The sequence below is a fragment of the Toxoplasma gondii genome, chromosome X (genome assembly GCF_000006565.2).
Source record: "Toxoplasma gondii ME49 chromosome X, whole genome shotgun sequence".
NCBI classification, from domain to species: Eukaryota; Apicomplexa; class Conoidasida; order Eucoccidiorida; family Sarcocystidae; genus Toxoplasma; species Toxoplasma gondii.
Window position 1 is genome coordinate 7280310 of NC_031478.1, and position 23258 is coordinate 7303567.

Sequence of the window (23258 nt, forward strand, 5' to 3'; positions counted from 1 at the left end):
TCCAAGTCTGCTCTCCTCTTGAAGCACTTCCCGGCCCCGTCAAATGAAGGAAACGGAGCGTTTGCCATCGCTGCTCAGTCGGAAGAACAAGAGAGGCAGTGCGGAGACGACGGTGAAAAGGAGCAGTTATAAAAACTGACACACGCACGCGCAGGCACAAAGGCGAGGGAGGCGCCTCGAATGTTCGTCAGAAAGAAACCGGCCTGTCGACAAACCTCACTTGCCGCCCCAGAAAACACCTCCTCACTCAAAATCACCGACGACGTTGTGGTGACTCGACACAGGGGTTCCGGAGCGAGGAACGGGGGGGAACTCGGACCACGAAAAACGAGCACGTGGAAAGGGAAACGGAGAACCGCCCTGGGCACACAGAGGAGAGATGGTTGTGAAAAGGAGGCAAGCACAGAGCGCCCTGGATACAGTCGGACAGAGAAAAGGAGAGGATAGCCCGCTAACCTCCCCCGGCAACAACGTCTGCTGGACCATAAACCTGCGAAAAACCGCAGGTACGGTGAGCGCAAGAATGTCGGCTGCGCAAAGACAGCCAAGTCAGAGAAGCGGGTTGTGTCTCCAGGGGAGTTTCTTCGGCATACTCAAAGGGGCAAGACAAGTTTACGCATTTTTAGGGTAAAAAGTGCGTTCTCCGACAAGAAAAGAAAGAAAGACCTGCGAATGTGTCTCCCATGGCCGATGGGCGCACCGCAGCTTCGGATAGGAACGGGGATGAGACGCACGGGAGTGACGGCTGGAGCTACGTTTCTGCAAACCGTAGATATGTGCGTATCGACAAATATTTTGCATCCAGTTTCAAGCAGCCGGGGTGGTAGAGTCATTTCTTCTTTACTTTCCTTATTCCCTCGTGATGGCTGCCCCCACAACCGCAGTAGTCTGCGTCCGGCAAGCGAGTCCGTCGTAGGCATCGATGTAGGTCCAGACTTCAGAGATAAACACCTATTCGCAAGGAGTCGAAGGGTCAATAAAGGTTTCGCCTCTCCAGTTAGGGGGGTTTTTCGACGTCTGAGAACACGAGTTTGACACTCGAGGAGTTCGTCGCACCAAGAGCGTCGCGCTTCCCCGTGCTGGAGGGAAAAAGCCGTTCTCCCAAGTTCGGACGATACTCGTCAGTCCTTTAGGGGTAACGGAGAGGACAGAGCCACGTCAGGCAGCGCAAACCAGAGTTTTCTGAAAAAAAGAAACCAGCAGGGAAATCGAGGGTAATGCTACAGCGTAGACGAGGTGCGCACCCCGTCTTTACGCCAAAGGGTTGGCAGTGCTGGTTTGAGTTCGTATCGTGCGCGCTTCGAAGATTTCATAACACACTGAGTGAGGCAGCTTTGAATCCGTTCGAATCATTGGATAATTATCCTGTGCTAACGCAGAGGGCAGCCTGCGAGAGAGACGTGACAGTGGAGGCACCAAAGCGTTCGCGAGCATCAAACAGCAGCAAGTCCCACGTGGAGCAAACGAAAGGCTACATGAACGAGCAGCAAAGTCAGGAAAGGTGTCGGTCTTGGCTTCGTTCGACCATGGAGTCGCACAAGATAGCTCTCTACATTGATTTCAACAAACATGCCGTGTCATTTCTTCAGGGAGGTTCGCATCGTGCACTCAAACAGACTGCTGAATCTGTGAAGGAGCCTGAAATGCTCAATAATACAACGGTGAAAGGTCGTTCGCCTGTGGACGATGTATGGGACGGTTGCATAACAACTTCGAGGTGTCCTTCTGATTGCTTCTCACGGGCATGAAAGTATACCAAAGTTTTGGAAGCGGACACGCTTGATCTCCGGAGGAAAGGATACGTACAACTGCTACAAGCGGAGGATGCTTCTACACACTCACCTGCCCCGTTAAGAACCACGTGTGGGGAAGTCAAGACAAGTTTCTGGTGGGGTATAACTTTGACACCTGAAGGTGTTGCGCACACGGGGTGCTCCACTCCACTTCCACGAACCGAGTAGGTAAGGACCCCACCGCTGGAATGTCCTGTGTCGCCACATCCGTAGACAGCCTTCAGACAGTGCCTCCAGTCCACGACCCGCAGTGATCAACAACTTTTTCGAGAGGCAATCCAACGCAAGGTCATTCATGTGGCTGCACTGGTGCAGCTGACCAGCTGCTTCACCAGTAAGAAGTGCACGGCACAGTATGGAACATATTCATGGAGGGCTCCCGGCAGTGTGCTTGGCATCTCGCCTGGGTCTCCTGTCCGTGGTCTCCCTGTCCACACGATTCCCGTTTACTTCCCTCCGCGGGCCTCTGCTGCCAACAAGCCCATCTGTCAGCTGGTTGACCTGCTACTGACTCTTCGGTGCTTTTCGGGGGGTTCCAAACGCTTCCAGATGCCACATCGTGTCGCTTCTCCATGGAACGTATTTTTGGGCGGCGCATAAAGTTTTGACGCCCGCGATATAAAGAACTACGGAGTATAATTAAAGGGAGTGGGGTGGGAATCTTCGAAGAAAACGATTTGGGCTTCTGTCTGCTTCGTCTGCAAATGACCGCCGCCTGTAAGACTACCACCGTTGAATGCTCCGCGGCAGCCACAGCAGGTACATGAGAGAACCACGACAGCAATTTCACCTTCATGTCCTCCCTGATTTTCAACATGTCCCGTGTAATGTTTCCTAGAGAGGTTTTCTGTTGACAGCTGTTTCCACATACCTCAACTTCCTGTTGTTATTTAGAAGTTGTGTTCGTATATATGGAAACACGGTATGGGTCTCATTCAGTACACATGTTCCGGTGTCTCGATACGTCGAGTGCGACTCGAATCGATAAAAAGCCACATCCCTCAATGCCGCTTCCTCATCTAACAGGTTTCTGTTATATTCGTTGATGGATGAAAGGGGAACCTGTCGTTTGCCACAAACAAAGTTTCCCTAATAGAAAGCGTGTAGTAACCCGCACGACTTAAATAAGGCGGCTTTACGCGTCTCTGGAACATGGTATCCAACAACCGACCGAGGGTCAAATTCTCCGCGAGCGTCTTGACGCACGTTTAGTACAATAATGACAGAGGCGGTCTGTTTACTGTTTACTTATCAGTTTATCCTGTACCGAATTCTCAAAACGCCCCCACGTTTTTGGTGTCTTGGCTTGTCAAAACGCGATTCATTCACACGGTAGTGTTCGCCACAGACTCTCGTGGCCCGTCGTCTACCGTGCAGTTGTTCTTTTTTATCTGCGTTGCAGGCGTATGATAGACTGCGGTGGATTTTGCGCGGAGACGAATAGTCAAGGATGTAAGCGGTTCTGTGTTCCACTATCCATTGCCTGTTCAATTATCAACTCACCGACAGAGGTTCAGGCGCCTTCAACCGATTCGAGCTTGGGTGGAAGCTCCTCCGAGTCTGTCAAACCTTGCGCTTCCGGCTTTTATGATAGCAGCTCAGCGCCGCGTCATCAGCTAGGGAAGTAAGTCCCTTTTTTGTCGATCAGGTTGTGGTCCACCGTCTCGAATCGGTCTCCCCGAGCTTCCGCTAGGCGCGTGTTTCCGGTTGACCGCCATCACCGTTAAAAGAGGTGTCAGGCACTCTTGGTATCACTACGTGTAGTGGTTCCAACGTCGTCAGATCTACTTGGTATTATTTCGTCTGGTCTAACCGGATGGCGAGACAGGCGATCATTTTGGATGGTGGCAGTGGTAGGAGATCACCCTCTGAGCGGGAGTCAAGGGATAGACGACCACAGTTAGTTACTGTGGCTGCTGCATTGGCACTTCTAGGGTTAGCCGCATTTCTGGGCGCAAAGCGTTTGACGCTTCCTGAAGAGAATGGAAAAAGGCTCACAGTGTACCGACGTTTCAGCCGTTTTATAGATGATCATCGCCGTCATCCGAGATCGCAGCACGCCATTGATGGTTTCGTTAGTGATCAAGGAGACTCTTTATTAGGCGATGCGGATCCTGCAAATGAACACCTTCCGACAGAGCAGCCTCTTTCAAGCGTGTCAGCCAGGTCTGAACTGGATGCAGTTGGTACAGTTGACGTCCCTGAAGGCCTTGACCCACATGAAGGAAGCGCACAAAAACAGCGTCGGACGAAAGAGTCGGAATCAGAAGGCACAGCCGCATCTACATTTGCAGCTACGCTTGAGCGACGGGGACCCCCTGATAAGTGGCGCCTTCCTCATGATGTGCTGACAACCGAAAGTCAGCTCATGCCTGTGGGCGCCCTCGGGGAGACGAGGGATTTCCCAACGGGGACTCAGGGAAGACGACGTCCACTTTTGTTTTATCTCCTTGTGACCCTGGCAGGCGCACGAAGTTTGAAGCATGTTTTGCACCTGGAGGGTGGCACTGATCCTGCCGCACCGTCAGGTCCGTCCCCTCTGGCTGAAATAGAATCGGAGATTCCTCCTGTTACGTTGCCTGAATTCACGACAGTTGGTGGGCTGGTGCCTGCGGAAACAACGTTTTTTGTCCCGCCGCTCGACATTCCGCCTTCAGAGACCCCTCCAAGTTAAGGTGAAGGTGAAGGCTCTGACAGTTTCTACGCTGGTTGCATCTGGCATGGATGCTAATCGGCTTTTACGAAGGGCAAGTGCGCCGTGACTGGAAGGGGGAGGGTCTGAACGTGTGCAGTCTGCGTCCGCGCAGCAGTGAGATATTCTCAGGGAAGTGACTGACGAGAGCTGTGCCGCGTGGGGTACCACTTTCAATGTGGCGAACGAGCGAGTTGGAGCAGCTGTGCGAGCGGAAGTTTACGATAGCCACTGAGTGAGTGAGACGAGCAGGATTCTCATCAGTTTCCCGCGATGGTCTCACTAGGGAACTGCGTCGTCGTGAGTAAGCCTTTCTTCAGAGGTTTGACTGCCACGTGTAGTATCCTCGTTGCAAACACTTTTTAATGATGCCTCTAACACGCGTATGGTGTGTCATAGAGTATTCGTTCGTCCTCTGTGAGATCATTAAAAAGAATCAATGCTTGCCTATGGTACACAACTGTATCTGAAACAGCGCTCTCCACTGTATCGCATTGCAGGGTATTATTCACAACACCTCAGTTTTTTTTGCCACAGATTGCTTGCCAGTCACTTCTGTAGACACACGCTCGAGCAGGCGGTGCGAAACCTCACTGTTCATTTTTCTAATCAATCATGCTCCGTTTTTCCGACAATTGGGGGAGTTTTGAACGCTGGCGGAATACGTGTTGCTACGTTTGGACTTGTGCTGGGACCACTTCAGCACGTTAATCAGGGGACCGTCAAGCAGATCCTTGCTCTAGATGTGCCTATGAGAAGGAGGAACTTTCATGTGGTGCAACGGGGCGTTTAAGCTGTATCAAAAGCGTCACAGGAAGTGCTGCCAAACCCGGAATGCTTACAGTACTTGACACCTTGAAACTGTGTATGTGGTGAAGCGGCGACGAGAAACCGAGAGTGCTTTTGGCTTGCGCTTCTGAGTGGTGAAGTGGAGGAGCCTTGAGCTTTCTAGGCCGTGGTCGCTCTCTCGTGGCTTTCTGATTCAGGCTGGATACAGCACTCCGTCATCGTGCCTGAACGGGATTCTCCATGATCCACAACAGACGAGGATGGCAGTGCACGCTTATTGGTATCATAACGTCTTTTTCGATGAAACACTGGATGACGCTCTCAACCGCCGTCTCAACCTCTGTTAGAACCTCCTGTCGGTGTACCTTCCGCGCTGGAGACGCTGAACATTCTATATGCTTACAATGTGAACAAGGACATCAAGAATTGTTGGCTAGCAAATCGACGTAGAGTGCAGAAGTCACTAACGTTGTAGTTGTGATCTCCAGCGATTTCGGAGCATGTTATGCCGCAAGAGGGGGCTGACACACATACAAACACGCGTTCTTAATAAAAATGATCAATACACTGGTTCACTGTATGCCTTCGCACACGGGGGAACAACACCGAGAGACATCGTGCGTCAGTACGTTCTGAAAGTGTTCTAAGGACACATTTAGTGTGGTCGGTCTCCAGATCTCCGCAATGCTCTTGCACTGCATTATTCGTTACTGCAGAATGCCTGATTGTTGATTACGGTCGAGCGTTGGATTGCTGATTACAGTCGAGCGCTGGAATGTTGATTACTGTCGAGCTCTTCGTGATGACAGAAGCGCTAGCTGTCCAGGTGCTTAGGGCAAAATGTGTCTTGTGCTCGTTGCGACGTGGGATGGTGTGCGTCGCACTGAGACACGCTGCTTCATGCCTGCTACTTCCCTGCGGTACTATTGGAGCGCCTCTTGTGTCTCTCGTGCGTAACCACAGTGGCAGTTTAAAACAAAATCTGGTTCGCACTGTCAATCCCTCGAAGCCTGGCAAGCTGAATTCCTGTCTGCTCTTTGGCGGTCACCATTCAGTGGGATTGGCCGAGATTATTAATTTTGTGTGTGAAATTGCATGGCTTTGAAACACCACATACCACACAACCCATCCGCGTCTCAAGACTATCCGATCAAGCGCGTCTCGGGCGCGTGTGTGTTTTCGTAGAGCAGTGTGTGTCACTTTCCTATTCTGTGTGCAGTGCCACGAGGTGACGAACCTGCCATTTGTAGTCGTGTTGTTGTAATCGTGTATTATATATATATATATATATATGGTGACAACTCAGATTACGGATACAACGCAGCGTACATTGTTATGCGACGCTCGCTTTCAAGGCCACCAACTTAAGCCGGGTGGTCATTGTCTGCAGACTGATTCCAATTTATCTACACTGTAGGTCTGGGTGTTGCTTTCAGCCAAGCAGACAAAGCCACTTTGTAAACCAGCATTCAACAATGGTGACAACAACCACGCCAACGCCACCCGGTGCGCCGGCAGTGGTGCCCATCTTCGACGTTGTCTATCAACTGAATCCGCACGTGTTTAGAAGTCGCTTTTCCAGGAGGAATCGCGCCAGGCGTGTTGCGAGCAGCAAGTCACGCTCGATAATTCGGTGGCTTGGGTATCTTACGGTGCTCGCTGCCGTCATTTTGCTAGGAGCGTATGCAGTAAGGCGTGTATCGCGCGATCTGTCCGACTCAGTGCGGGAAACACGACGAGGCAGGAGAATTACAGGCAGCGTACCTCCCGGGACTACCCGTCCCCGTTCAGAGTCTTGTACTGGCACACAAGTGGACGGCGGCTGCGGCGCTGACACGTCAACCGATGGAAAGTCTGAGAGTGAACAGACCGAAAACGGGGAGGACTCACGCTTTTCCACCCGGACCCCTATTCATGTCACTGCATCGACTTCCCCATTCGCGACGCGCAAGGCGGCGGAAGAACGCTCTTCGAGTCCGAGAGACAGAAAAGTTCCGGAGGGTGCCCAACTCCCCACGTCGTCGACACCTCATGCACAAAGAAAGGACTCAGGTAGTGATAGCCGGAACCCATCTACACTCATACCTTCACCAGGTACCAACACGTTTAACATGAACTTTTATATTATCGGAGCAGGCTCTTCAGCGCTCGATTTTATTTTCCCGCACACTCCGGATGCTCAGGCTACAGTCGTCTCCCCCCCCCGCAGCGCGGCGGCCGCACCAACTGTCGAAACAGTTCCAAGGGTTCGCACTTACTCGACACCAACAACATTAACCCTACCAACGGCACCAGCGACCGCCACTAGCAACCACATGCATGCCTCAGCGACTCCCTCGCCACCGGAACGTCCTCAAAACTTCCGTGGGGGACTCATGCGGCAAAACGGCATGGTTGAGGGGACATCGTTAACGACTACCGAGGCTGGGATGCCAGCGCCGTTACAAAGCCCTCAACACATTGAGACGGAGGCGAGGTTAACGTACTCAAATCATCTCAAGAGCCCGCATACACCAGAAACTCCAACTGTCCACTCAATAGACCCCGTTGTCGGCACCAGTGGCCATTCCGTAGCGGTGGGATCGCAGTCTCCAGCCGGTGGACCTCCTACAGATAGCCGCACCCCAGCGGCACTGACCCCCACAAGTTCTTCTTTCTCACATGCAGATTCTCTTGAAACCTCTGAGCATCCGCAAAGTGGACCGTCGCTTCATCCATTAATCTCCGGGATACAAGATGCCGTGCAAAGCCAACTTCCACTATCACAACAGGAGACTCTCCCTGTGGTAGAAAATGCGACTTTCTTCGGGCCGCAACAGACTCCACCGTGGATGGACGAAACTGCAGCTGCTGCAATTCCACTCGCTCCCTCACAACCAGGGTCACGTACACAACCCATCTCGTCTCCGCATACTCTACTTTCCCGTAGCGGCGGTGTGTCAGCTGTGCCAGGACCACCCAGAACAGAAAACCCTCGGCAACCACAAGTTCCAGGCGAAAACTCTTACTACTCTGTACCAACTGAGCGGACGATCTCTGATCCAGGTCCCCAAAGGGCGGGTGCGGCTCAGGCTGATGGTATCGGGGCTGGAGGCCCACGGGACACACAATCAGCGGTAACTCCATGACATGTCTCACTGTTGTCTTCTCTCCCCCAGCGCATGACCAAAAACCGATAAGGGTATTTGGTGAATTTTCCTGTATAGTCTTCCATTACCCGTTCAAAGGTTTTGTTCAGGAGTCTCCCCGTGTCCGTTCAGACACCGACTACAGGGAACTTAGGGACTGGAATGCGAGTGATGAAGATGAAATCGTGAACATCGTTAATTTGATGTGATAGCATGTAAAGGCGCAGTCTGTGCACTACTTCAACTGTTTAGATGTTCAAACACGATCGAGGGGGTGCTTTATATACTGAACTGAACGAGAAGAGACGACTCAATTGGCATCATGTATCAGTTTTACGGCATGGGCCATTCGACTGTGAGTAGCGAACGCTTTTCCGCATTGTACCGCTACACACGTTCCCCCAGCGTCTCGTCGGTAATGTAATCTTTCTGGGTCTTTTTCTCCTTTCTGTTCAATGCGTCGAGCAGTCCGGGTCTGTGATTGGATGTCCATGTGCGCATTTGGGTGCTGTCCATCGTTGCACAAAGGAAACATCCAGCTGATTCATCAGTTTACTATCCATAGCAGAAGCCCTTCAAGTTTCTGATTTGTCTTCAGATTTGGAATACATTTTGCCACTCTCAATCTCGTGCATCTTGTGAGGGAGGAGCTGTGCCAGCACTCCAGGGGGATTGTCTTCCAACAACGTGCAGAACTGAAATTGCCTGCCACAGCATTGCTTTGAAGTCGCAGTGCTGCAATTATACCGGGTGGTTGTGTTACGAGAAGTGTCACGAGGGAAGACGGATTAAAGCGGTGGCCAGTGTTGACAGTGCAGCGACTTATTCGCGATCGTGCTACGGCAATGAACGGCTGCTTTTCTTCATATGGTGAAATCTCTCTTGTGCATGCTCACTCTCTACTTTCCCCCATGTAATCTGTCATAGCGAACAGACGTGTTAGTCTTTTGATAAAAAACCACGTCTAACCATACAAGCCGGCTTTTACTCTACTAGCAAAGGAAAAAGCGTCCGGAGAAGGCACAAAACTGCTTGTCTGAAGGGGTGTTCGTGAGCGAACAAACCAAGAACAATAACTGGAGTTTTCTTTCATGATCCTCATGTTTTCAATGCCGAGGATACAGTGGAGTGTCTGAATTATTGACTGCAGGGAGGGCAGGTTCCCAAAGCATGCTCCTCTCTCTGTCTGACAACGCGCGATTGCATCAGAAACAAACGGACCCAGATAAAGATGAAGTTAGGAAAGAAACAGCCGCCACGCAGAACGGTGCTAATAGTGGACGGAAGCAAAAACAAGGGAAAATGTGGGCACAGGGTGCCAGAAGAAAGTCACAAGAAAGATGTACCATGCAACCTGAGGGGACTAATAGCAACACAGAACACGAACGATCGACGCTCTTCCACCCAGCACGTGAAGACGAATGGAAAGAAACTTCTCACTCGTGCAGTTTCCTCTTCTGTTCGGTCTCTATTTCTCTCTTCCCTCGTTCCTTTATCCTGGTAATATTCCACGATATCCTCCTCACATCAGATGCTTCTCTCGTTTCTGGGACTGCCGTATGACTCTTTTTTTATTCGTCGGGTACAGCCTATCTCTGAGCATTCGTCTCCCCGCTGCGTGAAGGCACCGGGACTGCTATATCAAAAAACAATTTCAACTTTCCATGCGTTGTCTGTTACCGTTTGTTCCTCCTTCTACTGTCTCTTGTATCCCCCGATTTCCACCTGTGCTTTTTTCTCCCCTTTTACTCATCCTCTGCTCTGGCATCCATTGCCGCTGTTCATCCTACAGACGCTATCCCCCTAGATTCCAGTTTTGTGAAACAGACGACAAAGTTCTTTAAGATTGCATGAAACCACCGATCCAGTGGACTCTCTTTTACATGCCTAGACACAACACTTTGTCAGCGAGCCTGGGGAACGCTTTTCGAATTCTCGTGGAGCTTGAAAAGTCGCGTCCCCACCTGAAACGACCCTACGATGCGCAGTCGCTCTCCCCCACCTCGTATTTTATAGCACTTGACGCTTGTGGAACTGTCGACATGCGGCGGAGGTAACCCCGCAACTTCTAAACCATAAACGCTTCTAAGCATGTGCCGACTTGTTTGAAGCCACGCAGTTTCATTCTTCTGTCTCCTGGTCTGCCTTCTTCGCCTCTTCACTTGTTCCATTTGCCATCGCCTCCGAAGAAGTGAGGGCTTGACTGGCAGGAGCTGCCGCAAGGAGAGCCTGGAGCTCTTCCTTCTGTCGCTGGAGAGCTGCATAGCGTCTCTGTACAACACAAACAGAAAAAAAACAAAGACTGCGGCTACGGATCCTCGCTTAAGTAGAAGAAAAACGCGTTTCTCAGTGAGCCTTCATCTTTCTTTGGCGCGAAAGCACCCGAGCAGATGACCACAGCGCAACAGCACGAGAAGGAAAAAAGAAAAAAGATAGCCACAGTGCGATAGAAAAACAAAGCCGGACGCCACAAGTGGAGAGACACACGACGCCAGAGAAAGAAAAACACATGCGCAAAGAGAAGGACGATGGCACGGGGACAGAGACGAGTGCGGAAAAAAGTAGAAAGTGTATGAAGTCCGTGGGCGGCGAAACAGATGCGATTCTCATCCGCTTCGTGCGTTCTGGAAACTTTACTCCTCAGCTGTTGATTGCAGGGTTTCCCGCTTCACTAAACACATGCTCGACATTGCAGAACGTTTCCTTTACCTGCATCCACAGGTGCTTTTCCCTTTCTCTCAACACCAACGCCTGCTGCTCTTGTTTCCTCTTCTCAATCGCAGGAAGCTCGCGGTCTCTCAGAGCCTGGAAGGCCGCCAGTGTGGCTGCCTGCAACTCGAAATCTCTGTACGTCTCTTCTGAAGAAAAAGAGAGAAAACTCAAATGCAGACACATAAATGCACGCATATAGCAGATTCATGTACATAAGTATGTATCTCTTTTGCGTGTCTCGCGTGGAAGCTCTTTTGACTTATGTGAACGGAGTTACGTTCAACGGCCTTCGTTGCCTCGGTCTGACCACCACGTGGACTTCACGACATCTGCACAGCTACAGTAGATGGATGCGTAAATGCATAATATGTTCACGCTTTCAAGAACGGCCTTCGATCTCCCTCGATCCAGTTTGGGCCTCTGATCTTGCTCCTGTCACGAGTCCCCACCCCGTCGTCTGGATGACCGCACAGGGAAGTGAGAGGAGCTAGGCATGCGTAGACGTGCTAGTCGGTGGCGTGAATACACAGGCCGACAACATGAACACGGTGAAGAACTTGTGGTCACATGAAAAAGTTTCGAGTCCCTGACAAACAGCTAGACGGAGAGCCTCTAACGGGCTGCTGGGGGACCTTTTTCACCGCCACGGATAACCGCATTCTGTTGTCTTACCAAGACGCTCAATCAAACTCGTCGCCTTTGTTTCGTAGCCCTTTGTGAGCACAGAGTACTTCTTCTCCGCCTTCTTTACACGGTTCGCTGTCGCTTCCACTTGCTTTTTCAAGTCCTCAAACTGGCGTTTCAGAGCTTCTGCGCGTTCACTTCCAGGAAGCGATTGATACAGCACAAATCTGGAAAAAACGAGAAAAACCGTGTCGATTGACATCCCGCATGAGTCACGTGAACCTGTCGGGGAGGATGCGTGTGTGGGGGGCACACTGAAAGCTCTTTATCCTGAATTCCCAGTCAATGTGAAGCGAAAAAAACCTCTACAGAGACAGACGACCGAATCAACATCTCCCAACAACTGTCACGTAAACGAACATATATATATATATATATATATATATATATATAAACATCCCAAGATACGCAAAGATAATCGCACACACGTACTACCACGTTCAAAAGACAAACACACATATATTTATTTCGTGCGTGCATGCAATCTACGTAGATCAGCGATTCTGTCACCACATGGTATTCTCATGCCAACCCATGCCACCTCACACATCAACACCTTCCCAATGAAGTTGATATATATATATATATGTAAATGCATATGAATACAGACATACCGATATATTTGTGTGGACATCAGAGGAAAAAACTCACTTTTTTGCTGACGGAGAGAAGATAAACGCGTCTTGAGCATCGTCGAAGATCCTCGCAACTCGGTCTTGATCGAGATGTCCTTCCGTAGCCACTTCACTCTGGTGCTGCATCAGCTCAGCTTCGCAACGGAGCATCTCTCGGGCCTCCTGAAAAAGGAACGAGAAAATGTGAGGAAGAGAAAGAAAATACTACACGCGAGGAATAACACATGCGAGAAAGCCGCGTTTGCATCGGCACACAAGTGCACATTCAATTACAGACATACATGCAAGTACGTGGAGGAACCCACAACCACAGATATATATATATATATATATATATATGTATATATATACATACATACGAAACCCTAAATACGAAGTATATGTCTATGTATATATATAGATACATGTATATATATGTATATATATATATATATATGGATGTTTGGATGTAGATGCTCCGGGGTGAAAGTCAGAATGAGCCCATAGAGGTCACTCGTGGAGACAAGAACGAAACGCGGTTCGCCTTACATGCAGAAGATCATCGTCAAGTTTCTCGAGCTGCGGAACTGACGAAGGCGCCTGCAAGGAAGGACCAGGAAGCAGAAAGAAGAAGGAACATCTTAAAAGAGCAACTCGTTACCCTTACAGAGACATGCCAAGAACTCCCTGTTTTTTCATTTCCCTGGCGACACATCCAATCTTGTCGAAAGTCAAACGTCCCACACACATGCGCCTGAGTCGCAAATGCAACCACCGACGTGGAGTCTCATAAATACTCTCTGTCGCTGTCTCATTAGAGGCCGCCGATATATGCACTGATATGCATATAGTTACAATTCCCCATACGCATATACGCATGTATATATACATATAGGCATATATATATATATATATGTATACGTATATATCGCGAGACGCGAAAGGCAAATGATCAGGGGACTCGAGAGACGAAGACGGAAGTAGATCCATCGCCTGACGTCGACGCCTCAGGACGTGAACACAGAACGCCTATGTACGGCCTATATATGTAGATACTCATACACAAAGAGAGGGAAACACAAGCATACAGTATGTATCTGATCGTATGAACGCATCAATGTACGCAGATGTACGTACGTATGGATGGGTGTGTGCATGAACGTATGTATGTACATATATATATATATATATATATACATGTATATATAGGTGTGCCTGTATGAATACACGAATACCTGCACAGGTGACAGCAAAGAGACGCGACCGTACCTTCCCACCTTTGATGGGGTGTTTGAGGGCGTCGTTGGCAAGAAGCACCATCTGAAGAAAGAAGAGAGAACCAGTGACGCAGTTCTCACCTCCTTCAAGAGCAAACCCTTCAGAAAGTCCCATCCACATACATGTATATATGCATATATATATATATATATATATTGTCAGAAAGAACGAGTGAGGACACAGAAAAGCCAATCTAGCTGAGAGAACCGTGTTCGTCGATGGGGCGAGAGGTACACCTATGAGAACTGAAAGAATTGACCGTCGACATCCCGAAGCGTTTGACTTACGACTTCTTCATTTATCAACTTCTCCGCTTCTTTCAGCCTGCGCGCGACCTCCGCAGCCTTTGCTTTCCTTCTCCCTACGCGCTGTGCATCTCCCTGCTTGGTGAAGGCCCCACCTTCTTCTTCGTCTTCTCTCTGGAGAATGAGAGTCTGTATCTGCTGTTCATCGTCAAAGGTAGACGGAAAGAAACCCAGTCCGTCTCGCGACAACGCCGACTCAGGAAGAAGAAGGGGACGGGGCAAATGCCGCTGCACTGCCTGAGACTGACGCCGCCACTCGGCCTGGCGGGCCGCGTCTGCTGCAGCTCTCTGGCGCTCAAGAACATCTTCCATGTCTTCCTCCTGAACCACAAAAAGCACGAGAAAAAAGACAAGTTAGAAAAGGCGCGACGTACCTACCGCTCTTTGGAAAGTTCGTGGGTTTCCTCAACGAGTGCAAATCGAAAAAAGTGAACAAGCAGTTCCATTACGCGGGACTCCTTCTCCGAAGTTCACGCAGAGGAGATCGTCTCTGGAATTCAAAGTGCATCAACAACGACGCATGGAAGTGACCATCCCCGAATCCGACTGGACAACGCTTTTTTGAATCTTAGTCTCCTACCACACAAAAGCGGCTCTCACTTCCCCGATACCTCCCGCTGCTTTTCTTCGAGCTCCCGGCTGCATTGCTTTTCGTTCGTAGAGATCCTTTCGCATGCAGAGTCCACCATGGAAAAAGCCGCAAACGAAGCCGCATACGGCACGCGGGACACGGCAACCGGAGCACACTCAGGAAAGGTATGGAGCGAAGAACCATGTTGTGGCCTCACTTGGTCGTCAGCGAACCCGTCTTCTGCCGCAGCCAGGTCGTCCTCGTTCGGCAAGGCGCGCTCGATTTCATTTTGCGGCGCTGGCAGCGACGACAGAGACGAGCGCACATGGAACTGTGCAAGAGAGAGTCGAGCTCTGAAAAAGGAGAGAAGAAGACAAGACCGCAAAAAAAATGTTAAGTGTGTGATAAGCACATGCTCCAGTGGACTGGGCTAGTGCCTGGGACAGCGGCTTGTCTAGACCCCACAAATCCGTTTGCTGCCAAGGACTTCACGCGCGCTGCAACTGGAAACTTTCTTGCCAAAACGAACTTTGAACCAATGAAATCTCCCATTTTTCAGCAGTTGCGCCTGCACTGTGTAGCCGAAAAGCAGGGTGAAAGGGTGGCGGATACCATATGGCGGCCAGACCGAGGAGGTGGAAACTGCGACAGTCTATTCTCCGCCGTCTTTGCAGATCCTCGAACATATCCGTCCCTGAGAGAACCAAATGCTTCATTCTTAAACGATCGACATGTGTATCTGCAAACCGACATCGAGACACCCCTCTGTACCCTGGGGAGGATCTCTGCATGCACGGCAACTGTGTAGGGGAACGAAGAAGGAAAACGAAAACGTGCACCACACCTCTTTCCACAAGCAAAAGACATACTTCGCTCCCATGCCGCCGCTTTCTGCTTCCGACTCCTCAGCGTCGCCAGCAGTCATGCCAAACTCGCTGCGTCCACCTGAAGGAAGAGAGACAACCAGTTTCGAATGATCACAGCGGCCTCATTGAAAAATAGCACATTCGCGGCAACTGATCCCATCAAACGCGCAGCCATCGGTATTTCTACCTCACACATGCAGATAGGAAAGAGGAAGATGCACGCACACGAACAGCAACTCATTGTTCTCGTTTCTCTCTCTTTTGCCTCGTGCTTCTGTGCTGATGAAAACAAATACGCAAAGACATATAAACAGATATATATATATATATACATATATATACATATATATATACATAAATGTATGTCTCTACGTGTCCCCACATGCTTCCACAGGAACAAGCGTATTCGTTCATATATATATATATATATATATATATTCTCTGCGTGTCGCCATATACGCCGCCAGAAGCACATGCATATATATATATATATATATATATATATATATTCTTTTGTCACTTTGCACGCAGATCCGTTCCTGTGCTTGCTCGGCCTTTGTTCTTCGCCTTTGTCTCGCTTTCCTGGTCCCTCCGTCTGGTAAGTGTGTCGTACCGAGAGTTCTGGGCGTCGTCATGGAGGACGCGGCGTCCGCCGTCCGTCTGTGTTTGTACGCCTCAGCTAGGAGATTCGGAGTTCTCTGCCCAGCGACGCTGGCAGTGCCCGGAGCGCCGCTGAAAGAAATCTTCCCGCTCAGGCCGGTTTCGTGGAGCTGCAAGTTCTCCCCGCCCTGAAGGAGCAAACGCAGCCGAAAGAGAGAGCTACAGCCACCGTCCGCGGCCGGATACGTACAGATCAACTCGCAGAAAGAGACAGTGTACGGCTGTCGGCCGTCGACGCACCGTAGAACTTCAGCGGTGAGACCCCACCACAAACAGGTTCCTCCCCACACACTGCTCATCACACCTAGGACAATGCCTAGGACTCTTGAGATACAGTCAAAAAGTTCCTTGGGGTTCCTCAACTCCACGAGCAGTTGTCACGAGTGGATCGATTTTCGAATGAACTCTCTCCACGCAGGGAAGTTCCACGAACCGACAGTCAGAGCTTTCAGGCACAGAAGCCTGAACTGAGAGAACACACGGCAAGAGACAGCAGCTGCAGAGAAAGCGCACACAGAGCTCCGAACATACGAGTCGCGGACAGTCGAAAGCAGCGACGCACGGGTCGAGTGAGAGGTAGGAGAGCATGCAGAGGGACGTGGAGAAGACAGGAGATGCAGGACGAGGCAGCGACGAAGGAACAGGTGAAGCGGAAGAAAGCTGCTCACAACCACGTAAGCCGAGGCCTTTCGAAGGCCGGACAACAACGCGAGACACACAAAACACAGAGCACAACTGCCGAGCAGGGAAGAAGACAGCAGAGCAAACGACGCGTACTTCAAGAGGCGTAGACTGGTTGATTGTCATGACGGCGTTCGCTGCTTCCATGAGAATCACATCTTCGCGCCGAGGGGTGCGAGCTGCGGACGACGTCGCCCCCGTCATCGGAGTTCCTAAAAAAGGGCAAACGCGAGTCGGAAAGCAACCGCTGCAGGAAACAAAAAACCTTCGCAGAAATCCCACCCCCTCAGTTAGCTACCGATTCGTCTTTTTTACCCTCCTACTTGCATAGACTTGTTCATAGACAGACACCGAAATCAACGTCCACTCGCACCCACCATCCATGCAAATATATATATATATATATATATATATATTTATATGCATATAAATATATATCTATATATGCAATCATATATATGCAGGTGTGTATGCTTGTTTCACTGAGTGGCCGCTGGCGACCTAAGGCAGATCCGAGGAGAGAGGCCGAACTTGTGCAGGAGTCTTGATCGTCACTCTGTCGTGGTTTTCGACGAAATGCACCTTGGAGGGACATCTTATAAGAGAGGAAAGTGAGGAAACAGGGACGTAGGCATCGCTGGACAGGTCCGAAAGATCAATGAAAAGAAAAAATGTTTAGAGAGAATCGAAAAAGAGTCGACGCGCGGATCAGGGACGAGCAGAAGCGTTTCTGCCACACCTGGTGCAACGCTGCCGGAAGCGAGCAACCGGTTCGTAGGCATCGCCCCTGGAGCTCCTGAAAGCGCAGACGCCTCGGCGCCCAGGCGAACGATTTCTTCCTGAAGAACATGCGGAGTCGAAAGAAAAAAAAGAGCGAAAGTGCACACGAGAGCGGAGGGGACAAAACCACGCCAGGCGAGACCCCGCGTCGCCCCCTTGGACACTCGCCTTTTACAGGAAGAGGCGACAGAGACATTTGAGGAGAGTGGGCCTGCAGGCGCAGTAGCCGCTAAACGCAAAAAAAGGCAAGCGAACTGGAGCTCTGGGAGAAGCAGAAATCCATATGTTTTAGAGGAATGAAATGCGCGTAACTCACCAACTCATGCGCCTGCAGCGCTGGGGCAGGAAGATGCAGTTTCTGCTTCTTCTTCATCATGTCAAGCTTGTTTTTCTCTTCGAGCTGCTGCAGATACGCCGGCAGATTCTCCTCTTGCAGCCGTTTGAGCTTGCGCGCATCTTCTCGTCTGAGTTTCATCTCTTCCTGGGCGCGCATCGTCCCTTCCAGTTGCTGAAGGCTGAGAAAGTCATCGGTAGATGAAGAAGCGATATTCAGAGTTCAACTCTCTCCGTCTGCAAAGAAGTTTTGTGAACAGCCTCCGGTCACTTCTTCGAAGTCACGCGCTTCCACCAGGAGAACGACACTGAGTGACATTCAGCGACGCGAGCGAACGCAGGCCACCGGTTTGAGCAAAGGGGAAAAAAGAGGAAGAGGAATCGTCGACAGACAGACGCAACACAGGCGAAAAAATGCGAGGACAAAGTGAACACGAGAGACGAACCTGATATTTGCGAAGTTGAGGTTTCCTTCTGGAGTCTCCTCTGCGCCGACAGCGTGGAACCCCGGAGGCGGCTTCTCCTCGAAAGGGATGTCGACACCGTAGTCCATTTCCCTTCTTCTTTTATGGGGACGCAACGAGGTTATTAATCCTGAGAGAAGGAGAGAAACGAACGCAGGCAAGTCCAGAATCCTGAGACGCAAAGTGTTCATAAAGGACTGAACTGTTGAGAAGAGATTCTTTCTCCAAGATCATAAGAGGGAACTTGCAGCTGGAAAAAGTTCGTTCACTTATGCTCCGGTTCTTCTGTAGCTCGTCTGCAGTTTTTTGGAACTGGGAACGCCAGCTTGTTTCAAGCGAGGAACGAGGGTGGAGAGAAAGAAGTTGATGAGCACCGCCACCACTGGAGAGAAACGAAGAGGACCTCTACGCCTCAGAACTTTCAGACGCAAAAAAGCAGACTAGCAAAATAGGGTGAGGTTTTCTCAGCTCGATCGCACCTGTTGAAGTCTCGGAAAAGCGTTGGTTTCAACTCCATGCAACAGAGCACACCATGGGAGATGCGGTCGCGCGCGACTCACACCCAGTCTACACCACTCTCTCTTTCTCGCAAGGATGACGCCGAGACGCTCAACCACATAGCAGACTCGCAAGACAACAGACCCCGGGCGTTACGTTGAATCACCATTCGAAAAGTCGAAGCGCGTCTCTCAGAAAGGACCTCATACATCGGTATGGAGTGACATGAAGAGACGAAGAAGCCGCCGTCTGACGTAGACACCGAGAGTAGAGCAGAACATCGGTAAGAAGAAACGACGACAGCTACCCGCCTGACGGGACCCAACAAAGAAGAAGAGCCGGCGAACTGACGAGAAGAAAGAATGAGAAATGCGGGCGAGGAAAGGAGACGACTCACCCGCAGCCTTCATCTCCCGCCGCTTTTGAAGGGAGGCCAACCGCCGCGCCTCCTCCAGTTGCTTTTCTCGCGCCTGACCAGGAAGTCACAAAACTGAAAGGTATTTCTCTGTTGTTCGCCACTCGAGTCTTGTCTCGTTTGTCTTTCAAAACCTCCCTTTAAAACTAAAAGGTATTTCTCTACCGCTCTCGACGCTCGACGCGTTCTCTTGGCCACCCTTCCTCGCGCGCCTCCTCTGTCGGTGTCGTCCTTCGCTACAGCGACACAGGTTCACCTCTTCCACCTCTTCCCAGCTGTTTGTCTCTTCTGTTCGTCTGCTTTCCGCCTCCTCACTTTTCGCTTCGCCTTCTTGCCTCGGGTGTTGGCCAAACGCGCGCGCGCCTCCTGCAACATTTCTTTTTCGTCATCTTGCATGTCGATCGCGTCTGCACGGCGAGAAGACAACGGCAACAAAGGCAAGCAGCGGCGTCCGTGGGGGCAACGCGCGACCCGCTAAACCATGGAAGACACAACAGAGACCCAAGTCGCACGAAAGCGACTTTTTCGCGGAGCTGAAGCCTCCCGGCACTCGCTCCACGTCGTGGTTCTCGAAGTTCGCTCGTCTTCACCTTGGGTCTCGCCTCTTTTGCCTCTCGACCTGCATCCCTCTCTGTTCCCGAAACCGCTTTCGCCTCGCGCGTCGGTCTTCTCAACTCTCCCCCTTTCGTGCCACTCTCTTTCTTCCACGAGTTCTCATCACCTCTTTTCCAGCGCATGCCTGAATCCCCTCACTCCCCGCTGAAGCGCAGACGCGACTTCTCGATTTCAATTTCAAGTGTCTTCTCGCGTGTGCATCTCCGAAGCTGCTCGAGAATCCGTACGAACCTCTTGCATTCGGTCTCAAACAGACGACCATAAAGTCACTTCAGGGTACTGACAGACAGGCCACAGACTCATTCGTCGATGCAGCCACAGTGTCTCTACAAACACACCACGCAGCCTAGCTGTACGTCACCGCGAAGTAGACTGTTCCCTCCTTGCACTCTGCATGCCTGGCTACCTCACCGATCGAACGGCTGCGTCCACTTCACTCTCTTCTCTCCCATACACATATGCATACATATATAAATATATAAATATATATATACATATATATACATATATATAAATATGTACATACATATATGCATTATGTGTGTATATACGCATACATATGTACATGTACATATACCTAGGTAGGTCTCGATCTTTAACCGGAGACACGCATCAGTGAAGATGAAGCTCCAAAAGCACACACCAAGAAAGGCTCTTCCTGTACCTGCTCGCGAAGGTTTCGTCTCTGGATGAGGATCGATTTCGCCAGGCCGCAGACGGCGCGGGTCGTCGAAGCGACCACGACCCTGAGCGGCGAAAAAGAAAATGGAAAACGTGTATCTCTTGAAAAAAAGGCAGACGAAAGTAAACTCTCACACATACACACACTCTCTCTCTCGCCCTCCCTCCCAACACAGAAAACCTAACTGGTGCGTGCGTATGCGTGCTCCACATACACGTAGATACGTATACATACCCATTAATTCAATTTTATATATATATATATATATATATACGTAAATGCATGTGAAAGTAAGGATGTCATAAAGTTTTCTCAGGCATAGTCAAGCATTATATGGAAGTTGCACAAGAGATACGACGCTGCAATTCGCGACTTCTGGAAAAGACTAAACAGAAAAGCAGACCCCAGCGTCACGCCTACACGCACAAGCATGAATATATATATATATATATATATATATGTTTTATACGAATGTGAGCAGATTCTGTTCTTTCCCCCCTCCAGTTCTTTCGTTCTTCCTACCGCGGCCGCGCCCGTTGCTTGGCGAGCAGCTGCGGGTACCAAAGACTTCTTGGGTCTTCCCTCGTCCTCCTCATCGTTTCCTGAATGCGTGGCGCAGACGCAGGAGTGAAACGCGACGCGATTGAGGCGGAGGATTTTGCAAACAAAAACTCTGCGCTTCTCTTCCTTCCCGCACTCAAGAAACACCGAGCACGGAACGCTCACATCGAGGGAGACCACCGAAACAAACGGAGACACGAAAAAACAACAAACTTGCAGGAGCAGTGCACACCGCATTTCGTCTGCGTATCTCCCCCGCTCCGATAATAAAGTCAGAACTTCCACTAAAAATCGCATATATATATATATATATGTAGTTGTTGAGAGCATGTATCAAAATGCTCCTCCGTCATGGTGGGGGCCAGAGAGTCACCTTCCGAGGGGTACATGAATAGAGGAACAGATGCGAATCCCCATGCACACAGTCTGGGGTCCCCAGGCCGAATGAGAAGATGCGCATGCGTGGAGCGTCTGCGCAGACAAACATGGCTGCAAGGCGAGTCGAAATGCAGATGGAAATGTGCAGGAGACAGGGCAGGATGTCTCTCTCTGAACAGCCCAGGCTGAACTGGCCGGCGAACTCAGCGAATACCTTGAGCTTGGTCGAGGAGCTTTTCGTAATGTTCGAGGCACTGGTGAGCAGTCCGGCCGACAATCGGAGCGATCGTCCTCCACTGAGTTGGGAAGAGTTTCGCGAGATGCAGCAGCTTCTCTTCTTCGTCGCGCGTCCACTCCGTCTTCTTCACGCTCGGGTCAAGCCACTCGTACCTGAGCGAAGTCGAGGCGACGCGCGAAAGAGGCGCGAAGCGAGCGCAAGGCCGAACGCACAACGCAAGTGACGCGACCAAGGATCAAGGAGAGAGCACGCGGAGAAGAGGAGAACATCAAGGGGAGCGCAGGAGGGGAGTCGAACAGCAACAAGAAAGGAAGGCGAGACAGCTGGTTGTTTAGGAGGAAACAACGAGACAAAGGAGTGCAGAGGCAAAAAGCTGGGTGGCGATGAAGCGGGGACAGAGGGACGCGGCACGCATCAGGTAGTAGGTTTTCTTCATTCGACACGAGCGAGATTCCAGAGAAAAGCGACTGTTTCCGTGGAAGTCTCACCATCTGGCTTTGCACTGTTTTGCCGACTTGCGAACCAAGAGCGACGCCACGCGCGACCAGTTGTTGATGCCGTACTTCATAACAGCCGCCTTCAGCACCTCATCCTCGCTGTTCTTCCAAACACCGCCCTTGACGAAAATTCTCACCATGGTGTCGACTTTTGCGGAAAAACAAAGGGTCCTCCTGCACAGTCAAACAGACGACGACGACACAGCCGTCACCTCGACTCCAAGGCAGAGCGCGAGGGATCGTGTTGAGAAGCTGGTCGGGTTCTCTCGGGAGCTCCACCAGAGAAGAGGGCCATGCGCTCCCCGTGGTTTTTCCGAGCAGCAGAGAAAGAGCAAGGCTCTTTGTTCCGGTGACGAGAGACGAGAACTGCGGGGAGCGCAGCTGTCCTCTCTCTGTTATCCCCCAGGAGGCAGCGAGCGCGCCGCACCATGCCACAGGGCCGAGCGGTGTTTCGAGAAAAAAGCCGCAGAGAGGCGGGAGAGGAGTCGGCTGGAAAAGAGGGGAAGAAAGGAAAAAGGAGAGACGAAGAAAGAAGACAGAAGAGCGCGGAAAAGGTGGGCAGAGAGACGCCTCTCCCGACACGACGGAGACGGAGAGGCGCCAGCGCGACGACGCCCAGAGTTCGGTGTCCAGCGAGGAGGGCAGAGGAAGTCGACGATTGAAAAAGTGAAAAAGACAGCAAGGGAGACGCGCAGAAACTGAAAAGACGGAGAATCTAAAGAGTGGAACAAAGAACGCGAGAAGAGGACTGGAACCAGTGTCAGAAAACGCAGCGGATTCTCCGGGCAAGCGACACTACTGGAGCGGGGCGGACAGGCGGACAGGCGAGAAGGCGAAGAAGGGGGAAAACTGAGATGCGGACAACAAGGTAAAGTGAGAGAGACCCAGAAACTCGGATTCGTTTCGCTCATGTTCGTCGCCCGTCAAACGACGGCAGAAAGCGCAGCGGCCTTTCTTGTTGCATGCAAGAAAAATCGAGAGTGAAACACAAACGCGCGCGCCGTGTCCTCCCTCTCTCGCCTCG

General features: G+C 50.9%; 3 protein-coding genes across 3 annotated transcripts; 2 read left to right on the plus strand and 1 right to left on the minus strand.

Moving 5' to 3' along the window:
* Nucleotides 1–3003: 3003 nt before the first annotated feature.
* TGME49_275460 (hypothetical protein) lies at nucleotides 3004–5628 on the plus strand. Its single transcript, XM_002371900.1, has one exon. It carries the CDS (start codon nucleotides 3610–3612, stop codon nucleotides 4465–4467), a length of 858 nt encoding a protein of 285 aa, XP_002371941.1. The 5' UTR covers nucleotides 3004–3609; the 3' UTR covers nucleotides 4468–5628.
* Nucleotides 5629–5986: 358 nt separating this feature from the next.
* GRA15 (dense granule protein GRA15) lies at nucleotides 5987–9447 on the plus strand. Its single transcript, XM_002371901.2, has one exon. It carries the CDS (start codon nucleotides 6750–6752, stop codon nucleotides 8400–8402), a length of 1653 nt encoding a protein of 550 aa, XP_002371942.1. The 5' UTR covers nucleotides 5987–6749; the 3' UTR covers nucleotides 8403–9447.
* TGME49_275480 (Myb family DNA-binding domain-containing protein) lies at nucleotides 7712–23143 on the minus strand. The gene is made up of 20 exons (XM_002371902.1): nucleotides 22226–23143; nucleotides 21714–21889; nucleotides 21083–21162; nucleotides 20543–20624; nucleotides 19579–19670; nucleotides 19246–19318; nucleotides 18333–18480; nucleotides 17870–18068; nucleotides 17513–17612; nucleotides 16870–16985; nucleotides 16046–16220; nucleotides 15436–15511; nucleotides 14784–14919; nucleotides 13978–14316; nucleotides 13682–13732; nucleotides 12962–13012; nucleotides 12450–12595; nucleotides 11787–11965; nucleotides 11112–11260; nucleotides 7712–10673 (listed from the first exon to the last, which is right to left on the minus strand). Exons 1-20 carry the CDS (start codon nucleotides 22372–22374, stop codon nucleotides 10524–10526), a joined length of 2667 nt encoding a protein of 888 aa, XP_002371943.1. The 5' UTR covers nucleotides 22375–23143; the 3' UTR covers nucleotides 7712–10523.
* Between the last annotated feature and the right edge of the window lie 115 nt (nucleotides 23144–23258).

Excerpts from the sequence above, each read along its gene's own strand:
- TGME49_275460 (XM_002371900.1), top strand. The coding sequence starts at position 3,610 with ATGGCGAGACAGGCGATCATTTTGGATGGTGGCAGTGGTAGGAGATCA.
- GRA15 (XM_002371901.2), top strand. The coding sequence starts at position 6,750 with ATGGTGACAACAACCACGCCAACGCCACCCGGTGCGCCGGCAGTGGTG.
- TGME49_275480 (XM_002371902.1), bottom strand. The coding sequence starts at position 22,374 with ATGGTGAGAATTTTCGTCAAGGGCGGTGTTTGGAAGAACAGCGAGGAT. Across the intron at positions 14,317-14,783 it reads ACGGGTTCGCTGACGACCAA|GAGGAAGACATGGAAGATGT; the intron begins GTGAGGCCACAA and ends TTTGTGGTTCAG. Across the intron at positions 12,596-12,961 it reads TTGACGATGATCTTCTGCAT|GAGGCCCGAGAGATGCTCCG; the intron begins GTAAGGCGAACC and ends TTCCTTTTTCAG.